Consider the following 14,579-nt stretch of genomic DNA (forward strand, 5'->3'; position numbering starts at 1 on the left):
CCCTTCCAATCAGACCTAAGTGCAAAGACACATTTAAGTACATACTCACTTGCGGAATCTGCGTGCTTTTCCCACATCCTGTTTCGCCAACGATCACCACTGTCTGGTAGTTTTCTATCAAGTATAATATATGATTCCTCAGCTGGAAAAACAGAACCACACATGGTAAATAGCTTCAAAGAGATGAATGGATGGGTGGATGGTCAAGGAAATTTAAGAGAATACACTGTCTCATAAGACCTACACAAAGACATTCAAATATTATCGTATGAGCTATTTGCCAAAGGAAAGCAAAACATTTTAAATTTTTGTTTTAAAATTTATTGATTGATTTTAGCAAAAGAGAAAGGGAAAGAGACAGGAACACTGAGCTGCTGCTGTATGTACTGATGGTGTCAGTCGAAGCTGAGACAATTCCAACTGAGTAGAAGCTGTCTTTGCGAAAAACAAAACAAGACATGGTAACTGCACTGTCTCCAGGGAGGGGAACAGGGTAGCTGGGAGCAGGCTGTGAAGGAGAACTCAATCTGTACAGCATGCATGTATTACAAGCAAACATTTTTTCATTGATTAATTGTAAAAAAAAAAAAAGAGAGAGAGAGCAAGAAAGTAGCACCCATAGGTTACAGCCACACTTCAACTGAGCCGTCCTTCACCCACTGGGCGTGAGCCCCTGATCTGGCCACGGGAAAGTCACCCACAATGCCAACATCCCAGCTACTTAGCCTCAGAATGTATCTTCGTACCTACATTCGATTACAACACACTTGATGGTCTGGAAAGTCATGAAAGTGTCGCATAAATACCTGCTTTGAAATGAAGTAATAAATAAAGAAAGAAAGAAAAACTGCCTAATTCTCCCACTCTGACCCCTGCTTGGCTCACGCGGGCCCACAGTAGCAACGTGCCTGGGGATGCCTGGGGAGCCTGGGGACGATGGAAAAGCTGGGACACTGCCTGAAGTACTAGCTGCTTTGAGTTTTTTAGTCGGTAGAACTTCAGGTCTGATTATGTGGTTCTCAAATCTTAGTGTGAAAATCTCTTAGGCTATTTGTTAAAATGAAGATTCCTCACCCTTCTTTCAGAGTTTCTGATTCAATAGGACTAGGGTAGAACTCAGGCATACGCAGTTTTACAAGCATCGAAAGGAGATCTGGCTGCAGGTGGCCTAATGACTAATCTAGACGCTTCTTTGCCACCTGCTTGTACTTTGTACTTTCTTTTTTGTTGGGAGAAGGGGAAGGATCTGGGTTCTTTGCAGATATTTTGTAAATCATAGAGCCATCATTGGATGGTTAGATGGATGAATGGATGGGTGAACAGTCAAGAAAAACTTGAAAGACAATATGAATTAAAAAGAGGCCCTGGCCGGTTGGCTCAGTGGTAGAGCGACGGCCTGGCACGCAGGAGTTCTGGGTTCGATTCCCGGTCAGGGCACACAGGAGAAGCGCCCATCTCCTGCTTCTCCACCCCTCCCCCTCTCCTTCCTCTCTGTCTCTCTCTTCCCCTCCCGCAGCCAAGGCTCCACTGGAGCAAAGTTTGCCCAGGCGCTGAGGATAGCTCTGTGGCCTCTGCCTTAGGCGCTAGAATGGCTCTGGTCACAGCGGAGCGAGGCCCCGGATGGGCAGAGCATCACCCCCTGGTGGGTATGCCAGGTGGATCCCGGTCGGGCTCAGGCGGGAGTCTGTCTGACTGCCTCCCCATTTCTGGCTTTGGAAAAATACAAAAAAAAAAAAAAGAAAAGAAAGAAAGAGAAAGCCTGACCAGGTGGTGGTGCAGTGGATAGAGCATCGGACCGGGATGCACAGGACCCAGGTTCGAGACCCCCAAGGTCGCCAGCTTGGGCATGGGCTCATCTGGTGTGAGCAAGGCTCACCAGCTTGAGCCCAAGGTCACTGGCTCAAGCAAGGGGTCACTCGCTCTATTGTAGCCCCCTGGTCAGGGCACATATGAGAAAGCAATTAATGAACAACTAAGGTACCACAATGAGGAATTGATGCTTCTCATCTCTCTCCCTTCCTGTCTGTCTGTCCCTATCTGTCCCTCTCTCTGACTCTGTCACCAAAAAAAAAAAAAGAGAGACAAGGCATTCAAGGAAAAGGAAATAACATAAGCAAAAGAAAGATGGAAATAAGCAAACTATACTAACTCTATTCAAGGGATGTGATAAAAAGCCCGTGAAACGCTCCCGGTTTGGTTTGGGCATGAGTTTTGAGGGATGCATTAGGGCTGCACTGTGAAATGCACTAAATGCAAAGCTCGAGCCTGGGCTTTACCTGAGAAATCTAGGCTGTGTTTTGAGAAAACCAGACAGCAGCACACAAGACAGATTTGAGATTGAAGAAACTGAAGGCAATAATTCACACTTCATACACTAAACACAAAGCATTGCAAATGGGAGAGTCCAATGTGTGACGTTCGTTTGAGCTTCAAAGAGACTGAGTTTGAGGGAATAAGAGGACACCTTGCATAGCATGTTCACAGCCCAAAGAGAACGCCCACCCACGGAGGGAGGTCAAAGGGAAGGCCACCTGGGAATGGCATTGGAGAAAAGAGGGTAAGCTTTAGATTTATTGATGCTTTAGTTTCAACTTCTGCTCTTAGAGCTATTTATACTTTTGGTTTTAATGGGGGAGAGAGTGGTAAATGAACACATCTTCTAGATTTCTCTATAACATCATATGAGGTCTTAACCATGCTTCAACTCTGCTTTGCATTTTATCAATAACTTATACCCTTTCCCCTTTCTACTTTAATTTCATCAATATAAATCAACTTCTTGCTTACTTTTCCACTTGTGGGTTCATTTATTATGTCTTATAAGTATAGCTGGAAGATAAGGATCAGTCAAGAAAAGGCCAAGATTAAATACTTGGTAAATAATAATTGTACTTGTACTTGAATGTTTATACATGTCAAATATTTTGCTAAATGCTCTACATGAATTACCTCATCTGGTCCTCATACCAATCCTAGGAGGGAGGTACTGTTACTCCCATATTATAGATAAGGAAACAAGCTGGGATGATGAAGCAAGGTCACACAGCACTAATGGTAAGCTTGGATTTGAACTCTGAAGTCCAGACACAGATCAATGTTCCTGTCTCTCTCTCACTCTCTACCTTCCTCTCTCTAAAATCAATAAAATAAACATTTAAAAGACAAGAAAGAAAGAAAAGTTAACCCCTTCAAATAAGGATGCCTCTGAGCTCTCTGTGTTCTAAAGAATCATTAAGTGTAAGATGACATTTGGCCCTGGCCGGTTGGCTCAGCAGTAGAGCGTCCGCCTGGCATGTGGAAGTCCCAGGTTCGGTTCCCAGCCAGGGCACACAGGAGAAGCACCTATCTGCTTCTCCACCCTTCCCCCTCTTCTTTCTCTCTGTCTCTCTCTTCTCCTCCTGCAGCCAAGGCTCCATGGGAGCAAAGTTGGCCCTGGTGCTGAGGATGGCTCCATGGCCTCTGCCTCAGGGGCTAGAATGGCTCCAGCGGAAAACAGAGCAACGCCCCAGATGGGCAGAGCATCGCCCCCTGGTGGGCATGTCGAGTGGATCCTGGTCGGGCACATGCGGGATTCTGTCTGACTGCTTCCCCACTTCTAACTTTAGAAAAATAAAAAAATAAAAATTTTAATTAAAAAATGAGTAAGATGACACTATTCGCTCCAATGCTAAGTATAAAGCTCTTGTAGACAACTTCAAGTCAACACTCAACACACTTATTCAATGTACCTTGAACACAGGCAGCTTCTGCCTCTGCTGCTCTATAGAAAGAGCAGCGTAAGGATTGTAGACAATGGTTGCTGCAGAGTTTTCTGCTACACTTGATCTCTCTTCGGAGATGCTGACACCTGGTCCCTCTGTACCTGTAACAAAAATTTATTTTTCAGGTCCCCTAATGGACAGAAACATGTACAAAAGTTCCAAATTCAAAGACAAAGCTATATAACAGAAGCAATGCATTTGATCTGAAACTACTAAGATATTCAACTTCAACTTCAGAAAAGCATCTACAAAAGTACCTATGAAAATACAACAATATTCTCTGTAAGCTTCACTTGCAGTTTCAAGAACAAAGGAGACACAGTCCCAGTGGGCTCCAGACTGGGCACATACAACCATATATTACAGAACCCAGTGTTTTTAGTTCGGGCCTCCAGGTTGGTATTACCACCCACACTTAATGAGAGTGGCGGAAACCCAAGTAGCTGAGGCAAAGGATGAATCCTATTACTGTGGGATGGCAGCGAGGCTCAGGGACCACAGGAACCAGGGACTCAAACGCTGCCTGGCTTTCTCCTCGTCTCATCTCTGCACCTCTTGACAAGTCCCTCTCGGTTCCTTAGGGTAGCTTGTCTACAGGAGCTGAAACCACGCCTGCAGACAGTGCCAGAGCTCAGGCTCACAAGTCCTCCACTCATCATTTATCTTTAAAAAAGACTGGCGCTTGATTCCTAGCCCTCCAGACTCCTGATTTAGTGCCACTGGGTATGACCGAACAGCAGGACATTTAACACCTTCCCAAGTGATTCAACCACACAGCAAACTTTGAGAACTACTTACTTAGTCACCTAACCCAGAAACATGAGTCATTACTGACTTTACCTGCTCCTATATTTGCCCCTAAAATGTCTCTCCAATAAGGTCCCCCCCACTCGGCTCCAAGGCCAAAATCCCGGCTTTCAATAACTCTCCCCAATTTCAGTAGTACCTTCTCTCCAGGGTGTCCCTGACTGTAGTTTTCTCCCCCACCCACTCTGCACGGCACTGCCCAAGTTATCTTTCTAAAATAAACCGCATCCTGTCATCCCGTGCTTGAAAGCAATGAAGTTCAAATTCTTTTGAACCTTGCCATGGGACCTCGCACAATGAGGTCCCTATCTTTCTAGCTTCATTTCTGGCTACATCTCAAAATACAGGGTGCAGCAAAACTAGGTTTACAGTTCTGAGTAAGTGAAACAATGTTTATTCTTGTTACTACTTATTTATTGTATTATTTTCCATTCAAAGAGCTGTAAACCTACTTTAGCCCCATCCTATATATACCCTACCACTGAACACCATCACGCTACTCAATTATTTAGGTTTTCTGGATATGCCAGAGACACACACACATCCCACGCTGCCTTTGCTCATGCTGCGCCCTCTGCCTAGAGCTCTGTTCTCCTACCTCTCCACAGAACAAAACCTTACTTGTGCTGTAGTGTCCACCTCAAAAAACATCACAATCTTTTTTTCTTTTAAGATTTTATTTCACCTGTGGTGGCTCAGTGGATAAAGCGTTGACCTGGAACGCTGAGGTCGCCAGTTCGAAACCTTGGGCTTGCCCGGTCAAGGCACATACAGGAAGCAACTACTATGAGTTGATGTGTCCTGTTTCTCCCCCCTTTTTCTCTCTCCCTCTTTCATTCTCGCTCTCTCTCTCTCTCTTAAAAAAATCAACAGCCTGACCAGGCGGTGGCGCAGTGGATAGAGCGTCGGCCTGGGATGTGGAGGATCCAGGTTCCAGACCCCGAGGTCGCCAGCTTGAGCACGGGCTCATCTGGTTTGAGCAAAGCTCACCAGCTTGGACCCAAGGTCGCTGGCTTGAGCAAGGGGTTACTCGGTCTGCTGTAGCCCCCCGGTTAAGGCACATATGAGAAAGCAATCAATGAACAACTAAGGTGTTACAACAGAAAACTGATAATTGATGCTTCTCATCTCTCTCTGTTTCTGTCTGTCCCTATCTATCCCTCTCTCTGACTCTCTGCATAAAATATATATATATATATATATATATATAACTTTAAGAAATAGATTTCATTTATTGATTTTACAGAGAAGAAAAAAAGAGGGAGGTGGAACAAGATATACCAACTCATGGTTGCTTCACTTTAGTTGTTCATTGATTGCTTGTCAGTATGTGCCTTGACCAGGCAAGCCCAAGGTTTTGAACCAGCAACCTCAGCATTCCAGGTCGATGCTCCATCCACTGCACCATGACAGGTTAGGCAATATCAAGATCTTTATGAAGTATTTCTTACCCACACAGGTAATCTTTCCCTTCCCTCTACACATCCATATAATTATAATGGTTAACACGTATCTAGTGCTAATAGCTTTATACATACTCTTATTTCATCTTCAAAAACCCTCTGGGTAGTTTTTATGCCCAATTTATAGATGAGGTAACTGAGACTTTCAGCACTTAAGTGACTTTGCCAAGTCTTCAAGTTAGTCAATGGTTGCACCCTTTGCAACCATTTGTCAAGGACTATTTGCAACCAAATAGTCAAGGACAGGCTCTACTGCCTGCCCCAATAGCCCATTTTTCTTTCAACCACCTTTTCTGCCTCATTTTAAAATCTCTTCTAAAGGGCATCATCCAACTCCACAGTATAATTGAGAGACAGAGAATAAACCTTCAGAGCAAGCAGAGCCCTGGTCATCCATATCTATCTCCTGACTACAAGATTTGGTGTTAAGTATACCCTCAATGAATAAACTAAATATTGGAATAGAACTCTTAAAAGTAACCCCATGTTCTTTAACGGAAGTAACATTCTGGTCTGAATTTTCAACAACTCATTCATGCCTTTATTATACTTAACGCTTTGAACTATTATTAAAGACTTGAATAAATAGAGGGTACCTCGTTACCTAACGGGAGCTTAGTTTTGGCTGCAAATAACTCAGAATGGATAACTGGCGGCTGACTTGAAATGCTGAATAATAAAATCGTTATGTGACAAGCTACAGATATTAATAAAGAATTAACATCTCCCTTACTTAACATAACCCTTGCATGGGTTTATCTCCCATACCACTTACATGCATGGTCAGAATTTCAGGCACCCACTCTAAAATACCCTTTCCTTGGATTACCTTCTCTGTCTCATTTCATTTCTGCTGCAATATACTCTGCACATAGAGGGCTGCAGAGGTACAAGCCGTGGAAAAAATAAACTTGGTTTTCAGGGAAGACTACTGGAAGGGGAAGAAGTAATACACCTGGCAGGGTCTCACATGTACACACTCCATTAAATCCTGATGGAGAAAATTAAAACAAAATAAGCAAAGCATTTGGGGGCTGAGATTCGTGTTAGCCTGCAAGAGGGGAAGTGCATGACAGCCAACATGAAGGAGTTCACTTTCTGGTTGACAAAAATTATCATAAAGCAAAATAAGGCACTTTCCCTTTTTAGGAGCACTTACTGGACGTCGGACAACGCGTCGTGCTCGTCTCGCAAGCCCACAGGAAAAAGGTTATTTAGTCTGCCTGTTTCACAGGTGAGGAGGCTAAGGCTCAGAAGGGTTAAGTGACTTGCCCAAAAGCACTCTGCTTCTACAGCAGAGCGGAGAAGTCGAACCCAGGCAGTCTGACTCCATAGCTCGAGCTCCTACACCCTGGGGAGCACCGCCTGTCCCGCTCCAGAGTAACCCCAGGGCGGTAACAGGACACGCGTGGGCGCTTTAGCGTTTCCCCATCACGCGGGTTGGGCAAGACAAGCATCAGGAGTGAGGAAAACGAGGCGCGGAGAGGCTGAGAGACTCGACCAAGGTCACAGAGCTTTTCTGCCCAGGCTGGGTGCGGACCCCCGAACCGCCCGGGACCACTGTGCGCGGCTGAGCCGCAGAGCCGGCCAGCACCGAGGCGGCGGTGGCCAGCCCGCCGAGGTCAGGCCTGCGAGCAGGTCCGCAGGCCCCAGGACGCCGGCCGCGGGCCAAGACCAAAGTCAGGCCGCCGCAGCTAGCCAGCATTCCGCCAAGAGACATACCAGGTCGCCAGAACTTCACCGGCCCCACGGGCGCAGCCATGCTGGGGTGAAAGGTCACGAGGAAGGCCCCACCCCTCCACCTCTTCCTTGCGCGCGAGCCCCTTGAGGGGCGGGGGGGCGTGGCCCGTGAGGAGTCGACGCCCGGCGGTTCCCGCGGTATTATGGCCACGCCCCCGTGGCCACCACCCCCTCCGCGCCACGTGACCGACAGCTTGTCCTCGGAGAGCGTTCCGGCCCCGCCCCCAGGCCCACGTGATCCACCCCGCGGTACCGGAGGAAGGAGCGCGCTTCTCCGCCCTCTGGCGCTTGGAGATCCCGGTTCCGAGAGGCCTTTTTAGGAGCGTGGCGCTGTCCGCCTGGGGGCCGCTCGCCTCCGCAGGACGAGCTTTGGGAAAGGGCAGCTGGCACGCAGTGGGCACGTAGGCAGTGCATCCCAAATTAACTGCTCAGTACTGATGGAGTCACAAGCTAGCTCAGCTTTACTGTTTCTCTCTAACTCTCCATATTCTCAGGTTGACGGGTAATGGTAGCTACCTTGTGGGTCCGCTGGTTCGGTAAATACTATTTATTAGGTGCCCAGGTACTGCGGCTTCAGTCCCTCCTTTCATGGAGTTTCTGTTCAAGGTGAAGGCGAGAGTAAATTGTAAATAAGTGCTCAGGCCCTGGCCGGATCGCATAGTTGGTAGAGCATCATCCTCAAGCACAGAGGTTCCTGGTTCAATCCCCAATCAGGGCACATACAGGAACAGCTCAATTTTTCTGTCTCTCTTTCTCTCCCTCTCTCCCTGCCCTTCCTCTCTCGCTGAAATCAATAAATAAAATTTTTTTTAAAAAAAGTGCTCCTTAAACTGTAGTCCTTATTTCTTGTCTGTAAATAAAACAAGTGGTAGGGAAGGAAGTCTGCAGGGACCTTGAGAGTAATGCTGACCAACGGGGATAAAAATGGTTTGGAATAAGAGGCTTCAAAATGGTAGCTCAGTTAAGCTAGCACACTAACCCACTGTGTCCTACACTTTGTTCATAGGATTCAAGTGCATTTTAAGAAGCCCCACAGATGATTCTTTTAATCAACAAGCTTGACAAAGATTTCACTAATCTAATGGAGAGCTAATAAGCTCACGTAGAGAAACTTTTAAGGGTAGGCAACTATAGTACTGTAGTTGGAATGAAGTGAGTGGCTTCAGAATCTATGCATCTTTAGAGCTGTGAAGAAAATTCTGCACTCAGAAAAATGACATATGGAAAGATAAGGTTTGGAAGTAAGCCATGGAAACATGACTTGGTATCTGAACTTTGCCATTTTCTAGCTTCCAGCTGCTATCTAATATTTTTAAAGGCTGTATTAAACGGAATAACATATAAAGTACCTAACACAATGTAGTAAGTAAGACCTAAGAATCAATTAATCCATGTTAGCTCTCCTTAACTCAAATAGAACAAATCTCCAGGGGGGAAAAATCTGAATTTGCATTCATTTTCCAAATACTTTCTTTATTTCCATAATAATGAGAATAGGATTCAGTACCTGATATTCCCTCTGCCTAGAAATCTCCATCCATCCTTTAAACTATCTTCATAATCGTCAGCTCTAAAGAGACTTCACTAAGCTCACTATCTGGCATAAGACTCAGAACCTATGTGCTTGCTCACTTTTGTGATAAAGTTGAACTATAGTTAATTTCCACTATTATATTGCAAGCTTCTTGAGGACAAGGACTCCGTCACATTCATATTCCCAGCTCAATAACAGAGTGCATATTGAGTAATATATATGTGAACACTGTGCTTTATACTTATTTTTGGTTCGTCCTAACATTGATCCTTCCTTGTTTTATTTTTGTCTTACTTCATTAAAGGCTCAAGTATAGAAAAAGAGTTTATATTATACATGAATACAAGAGAAAATACAATAAATGCTACTTTTTCTTATTTCTGTATTTTATAAATTACTCGTATGATTTCTATAAAGAAGCCTTCCTATTTACAAAGAGAAAGTAAAGCTGGAGACTTTTGTCAACATTTTTTTTAATTGACTTTAGAGAGAGAGGAAGGGAGAGTGAGAGAGAGAGAGACAGGAACACCAATCTGTTCCTGTATGTGCCCTGACTGGGATCAAACTGACAACTTCTGCACTTTGGAATGATCCTCTAACCAACTGAGCTCTCTGGTCAAGGCAAGAGACTTTAGTCAATATTTAGTCTGAAAAATCATTTGAATCTTGCTCTCCAGCATATGTCATCAATTTGGCTCAAACAAAATTTTACAAAAAAATGTTTTTAAATCTAGTATAAATATTCTCTGATAGAAAATAAATTGACGTCCACAGAGATTAGAAGGCTTGGTCAGGGCCCTGGCCGGCTTGCTCAGTGGTAGAGTGTTGGTCCTGCATGCATAAGTCCTGGGTTTGATTCCTAGCCAGGGCACACAGAAGTGCCCATCTGCTTCTCCATTCTTCCTCATTTCCTTTCTCTCTATCTCTTTCTTCCCCTCCTGCAGCCAAGGCCCCATTGGAACAAAGTTGGCCTGGGTGCTGAGGATGGTTCCATGACCTCCGCCTCAGGCACTAGAATGGTCTGGTTGCAATGCAGCAATGCTCCAAATGGGCAGAGCATCGCCCCTGGGCATGCTGGGTGGATCCCAGTCGGGCATGCAGGAGTCTGTCTGCCTCCCTGCTTCTCACTTCAGAAAAATACCAAAATTAAAACAAAAAAAAAGGTTTGGTCAGAATCAATGAGCTAATTTTGCAGAACTGGATCATTTAAAACCACCTCCTAGATGAGATTTCATTTATCTGTCCTGGAAAGTTCTCAAAGCCCAACTGTCCCTAATGGGTTGTTTTGCTGAAGAATGTCTTTTGGAGAAAACACCTAAATAATAATAGCCTAGATATTGATGGTTTGGTTTTACTGTCATAGACTGGGAATGGTCTCAGTAGGAGTGTGTATGTGTACGTGTGTGTGTGTATGTGTATGTGTGAAAGAGAGAGAGAGAGGAAGAAAGGGACAGGAAGGGAGAGAGATGAGAAGCATCATTCGTAGTTGTGTCACTTTATTTATTGCTTCTCATATGTGCTTTGACCAAGAAGCTCAAGCTGAGCCAGTGACCTTTTGCTCAAGCCAAAGACCCTGGGCTTTAAGCCAGCAGCAATCTTTGGGCCTGTGACCCCACGCTCAAGCCAGATGAACCAGCACTCAAGCTGGTGACCTTGGGGTTTCAAACTTGAGTCCTGTGTCCCAGGTTGACGCTCTATCCACTGCGCCACCACCAATCAGGCTCAGTAGACTGTCTTATCCTTCCTGATTATTTGCTGAAAGAATGGCCTACAATAACAACTCTAAAATTAAAACCATTATTTCTTGAGATAGCATCCAGAATTTATTTAGTTCATTGCGAACAATTCCATGAAAATTTGATCACTTTGTTACATAAGGGTACAGTTTGCAACTTCTGAATGAGAACAGGTTTTCCAGAGAGATGCTTCCCAAAATCATGTTTCATGGGTACATGATAGAAGTTTCTCTGTGCCTATGGTAACTGGTGCTTTCTGCTTTGAACTATTTCCAGTCCAACCGTCTTGGCCACGTTTAGGAGGCAGACTTAGGAGTTTTCATCTTTGTACCAGGTAAGTCTTTTATGTAACGAATGATCTCACGTAAACAAAAATGGCTTGTAGAAAGTCCAAGAGTAGTTCCGACTTGAGACACAGCTGCATTTGTGATCATACTGTTCTGTCTTCTACTGACCCAGGTGGCATGTGATAACTAGATGGCCATTTCAGCTTAGCCACCACATCCTCACAGCATCAAGCATCACTCCAAAACTCCGTGGCAAGAGTATCTGGCCATGTATCCATCCCTGAGTCAGTCACAAGGGCCAGCGACTACAATGTACTGGCTTTCACCTAGGTCACATACTCTGCCCCACGTCAGGTATGGTCAGCTTCAGCAGAACCACATGGACTAACAGTTGGGAACAGAACAGCTCCTCAGAGGGAAATCTGAGGGTGAGAGTATCAGAGGGCAAATGAATGAATGAAATAAAAATACAGGTGTCCATTACACTCTCTAGGTAGAAGAACTCTTGGCTTCCTAAGAAACATCCTAACTTCCTAACTTTCTCTGGATCTACTTTATCACGGCAGAACTGATAGAGCCACCTCCCAGCCTGAACAGCTTGTCCTTTATGGAACTGCTTTTACTGAATTGTTCTCTACTGGGATTTTCCACTGAGTCTAAGGTGCAGCCCTCTGAAACGTTTAACATATGTCAACCTGTCTGGTTTGTTGGCTTGCACACAAAGGATCAAGTTCACACATGTATTAGCTTAAGTGTTTACTGAGCTCCAAGAATTTGGGTACAGAGGTGTGGAGTGAGCTACTAAGGAGACTCAGCCACCAGGAGAGTCTGTCGTGTTGGCCTGAGGAACGTGCACGAGCTGGGCAGGGCCTCCTGAGGCGGCTCTGGGGCTCTCTAGATAGGATAATGTAGGCTCTTTTGTTTATACTGTACGCTTTATTGTTCAGACTGGGACACTTGAGAATGAAATGGGCTGTTGACAGACATGAACTGCAATGCTGCCAGGCAGACTGGGGCATCTTTCCAGGTGTGTGGCACCAGTGAACCTAGTGTAATTTATTTTATTTTTTATTTTTATTTATTTTTTTGTATTTTTTCCAAAGTTGGAAACAGGGAGGCAGTCAGACTCCTGCATGCGCCCGACCAGGACCCACCCGGCATGCCCACCAGGGGGCGATGCTCTGCCCATCTTGGGGCTTCGCTCTGCACATCTGGGGCTTTGCTCTGTTGCAGCCAGAGCCATTCTAGCGCCTGAGGCAGAGGCCACAGAGCCATCCTCAGCACCCGGGCAAACTTTGCTCCAATGGAGTCTTGGCTGTGGGAGGGGAAGAGAGAGACAGAGAGGAAGGAGAGGGGGAGGGGCGGGGAAGCAGATGGGCACTTCTCCTGTGTGCCCTGGCCGGGAATCAAACCGGGACTCCTGCATGCCAGGCTGACGCTCTACCACTGAGCCAACCGGCCAGGGCCGGAACCTAGTGTAATAATGCTCATCTGAGCATATTCAACATAAGACACATGTTCCACGCTCACACAATACATCACTACATCCAATTCTTCTATAGGTTTGGACAACTGCCCTTGTGGAGTTTAGTGTTTGGGCACACCCAGACTAAGTCATTGTTTATAATCAGAATGCTTAACTATCATTTATTTCTATTTATTGTTTTAGAGACAGAGGGGAAGGGAGAGGGAAAAACATCGATTTATGCATTCATTGGCTAATTCTTGTAGGTGCCCTGACCGGGGATCAAACTCACAACCTTGGCGTATCAGGACAACGCTCTAACCAACGGAGGTACCTGGCCAGGGCTTAACTATCTATCACTTTGATAAGAGGATATTTATCTGATTTTAGTACTGAGGAGTGTTCTTCTTATATCCGGATTTACCTTCATCTTAGGGACACGGTGAATGGTGGATCCAGCCAGGCTTTTCTTTCTGCCTAGGCCACCGAGAACCTTCAAGGTAAGTGGGTGGCCGACCCAAAGAAAGCGTGCTGGTCACTGTGGCACGCACCGGTCGCCTCAGTCCTGACTCTATTTTGTACTCCCACCCTTGGGTTTCTTTCATGTAACTTTTCACTTCCATGATCTTGTACCTTTAAGTCCCTTAAGTAAAAAGTACCAGCCCAACTACCTGCAGAGGTGGGGAGGCCGTCTCTTCAGCTGACTCCGTACGTCCTTCAGGGGATTGCTGCCCCTGCAGTCTGACTGGGTTACCCTGGAAACTGCACGGCTCTCTAGTGCAGACAGACTAATCCAGTAGGGGGAAAAAAATGAGACAACTTGAATTTGACTATCGACCATTTATTTGATATTGAGGCATTTTTATCAAAGGTATTTAGGTGTGATGATAGTAGTGTGGTTACATTTTTTTTTAAGTAAACTTTTATCCTTCGGATACATACTGAAATATTTACCACCTTGTCAGCAATGGCCAAGTCTGACATTAGATAAGGAAATATAGTAATTCTCTCCCAGGGAGTGGCAACTAATATTTTTGAACCAAACAGTTTTCCACACCCAGCTTCCCCCACCCCTGGGAGCGGGGCCAGTGATCACCGTTTTACACAGGACCTAGCTAACTCTGGTACAGACGGTTCTCAGAGCTGAGAAACTGCCCTTCAGTGACACTCTCCAGGTGAGTGCCAGAAAAGCGTTCCTTACGAGACTGGGCTGTTTTCTTAGGATTCCATAACCTCTGGTTCTTATTTCTATTCGCTGATACTTTCAGGAAATGGATTTGAATCCTGTACACAAAAAGAGGGCTCTGTAGTCAGGTAGGCCTGTGACAGGCCATCTACCTGCCTTCCTCTGAGAAGTCACTGTGTTCATTACCTCATTCAAAAGTCTGAGTAGTTCTACAGTAAAGAATCCTATTTTAAATTTATACAATCCATCATTTTCCAACTGAATACAGAAACATTTTTATAAATGCCTATGAATAGTTCATAGAGCACACGCGAGTTGAAATTTCAGGCATATCTATTGGGTTGGGGAATAAGTTCGTAGCATTTTTATATTGTCTTTTATTTTACAACGATTTGTTTGCTGTTTGGCAAAGGGTAAGTATTCATTCGATAGAACTCTTTCTGCTCAACAAAACTATGTTAATTGTATTTTTGAGTTATTTAATTTTTTATTAGTTTCGAGGCTTAGAAATGGAATATCCAGGAGGCAAAAATCAACATTTTCGACACCTGCTCTTCTTTGCTTTTCATCAAGGTCAAAAAGCTGCCAAAGCAGCCCGGG

At 45.0% G+C, this 14,579-nt stretch overlaps 1 protein-coding gene across 1 annotated transcript in view; it reads right to left on the bottom strand.

Moving 5' to 3' along the window:
- Positions 1–7,884, bottom strand: part of DHX35 (DEAH-box helicase 35) — a 56,351-nt gene extending 48,467 nt beyond the window's left edge. The window contains exons 1-3 of the mRNA XM_066236251.1: positions 7,754–7,884; positions 3,729–3,862; positions 50–142 (exon numbers count right to left, since the gene is read on the bottom strand). Coding sequence (XP_066092348.1) covers positions 50–142; positions 3,729–3,862; positions 7,754–7,793 — 267 coding nt within the window. The 5' untranslated portion in view covers positions 7,794–7,884. The remainder of the gene's footprint in view (positions 1–49; positions 143–3,728; positions 3,863–7,753) is intronic.
- Positions 7,885–14,579: the final 6,695 nt, after the last annotated feature.

Source organism: Saccopteryx bilineata, chromosome 6, assembly GCF_036850765.1.
Source record: "Saccopteryx bilineata isolate mSacBil1 chromosome 6, mSacBil1_pri_phased_curated, whole genome shotgun sequence".
Lineage (NCBI taxonomy): Eukaryota > Metazoa > Chordata > Mammalia > Chiroptera > Emballonuridae > Saccopteryx > Saccopteryx bilineata.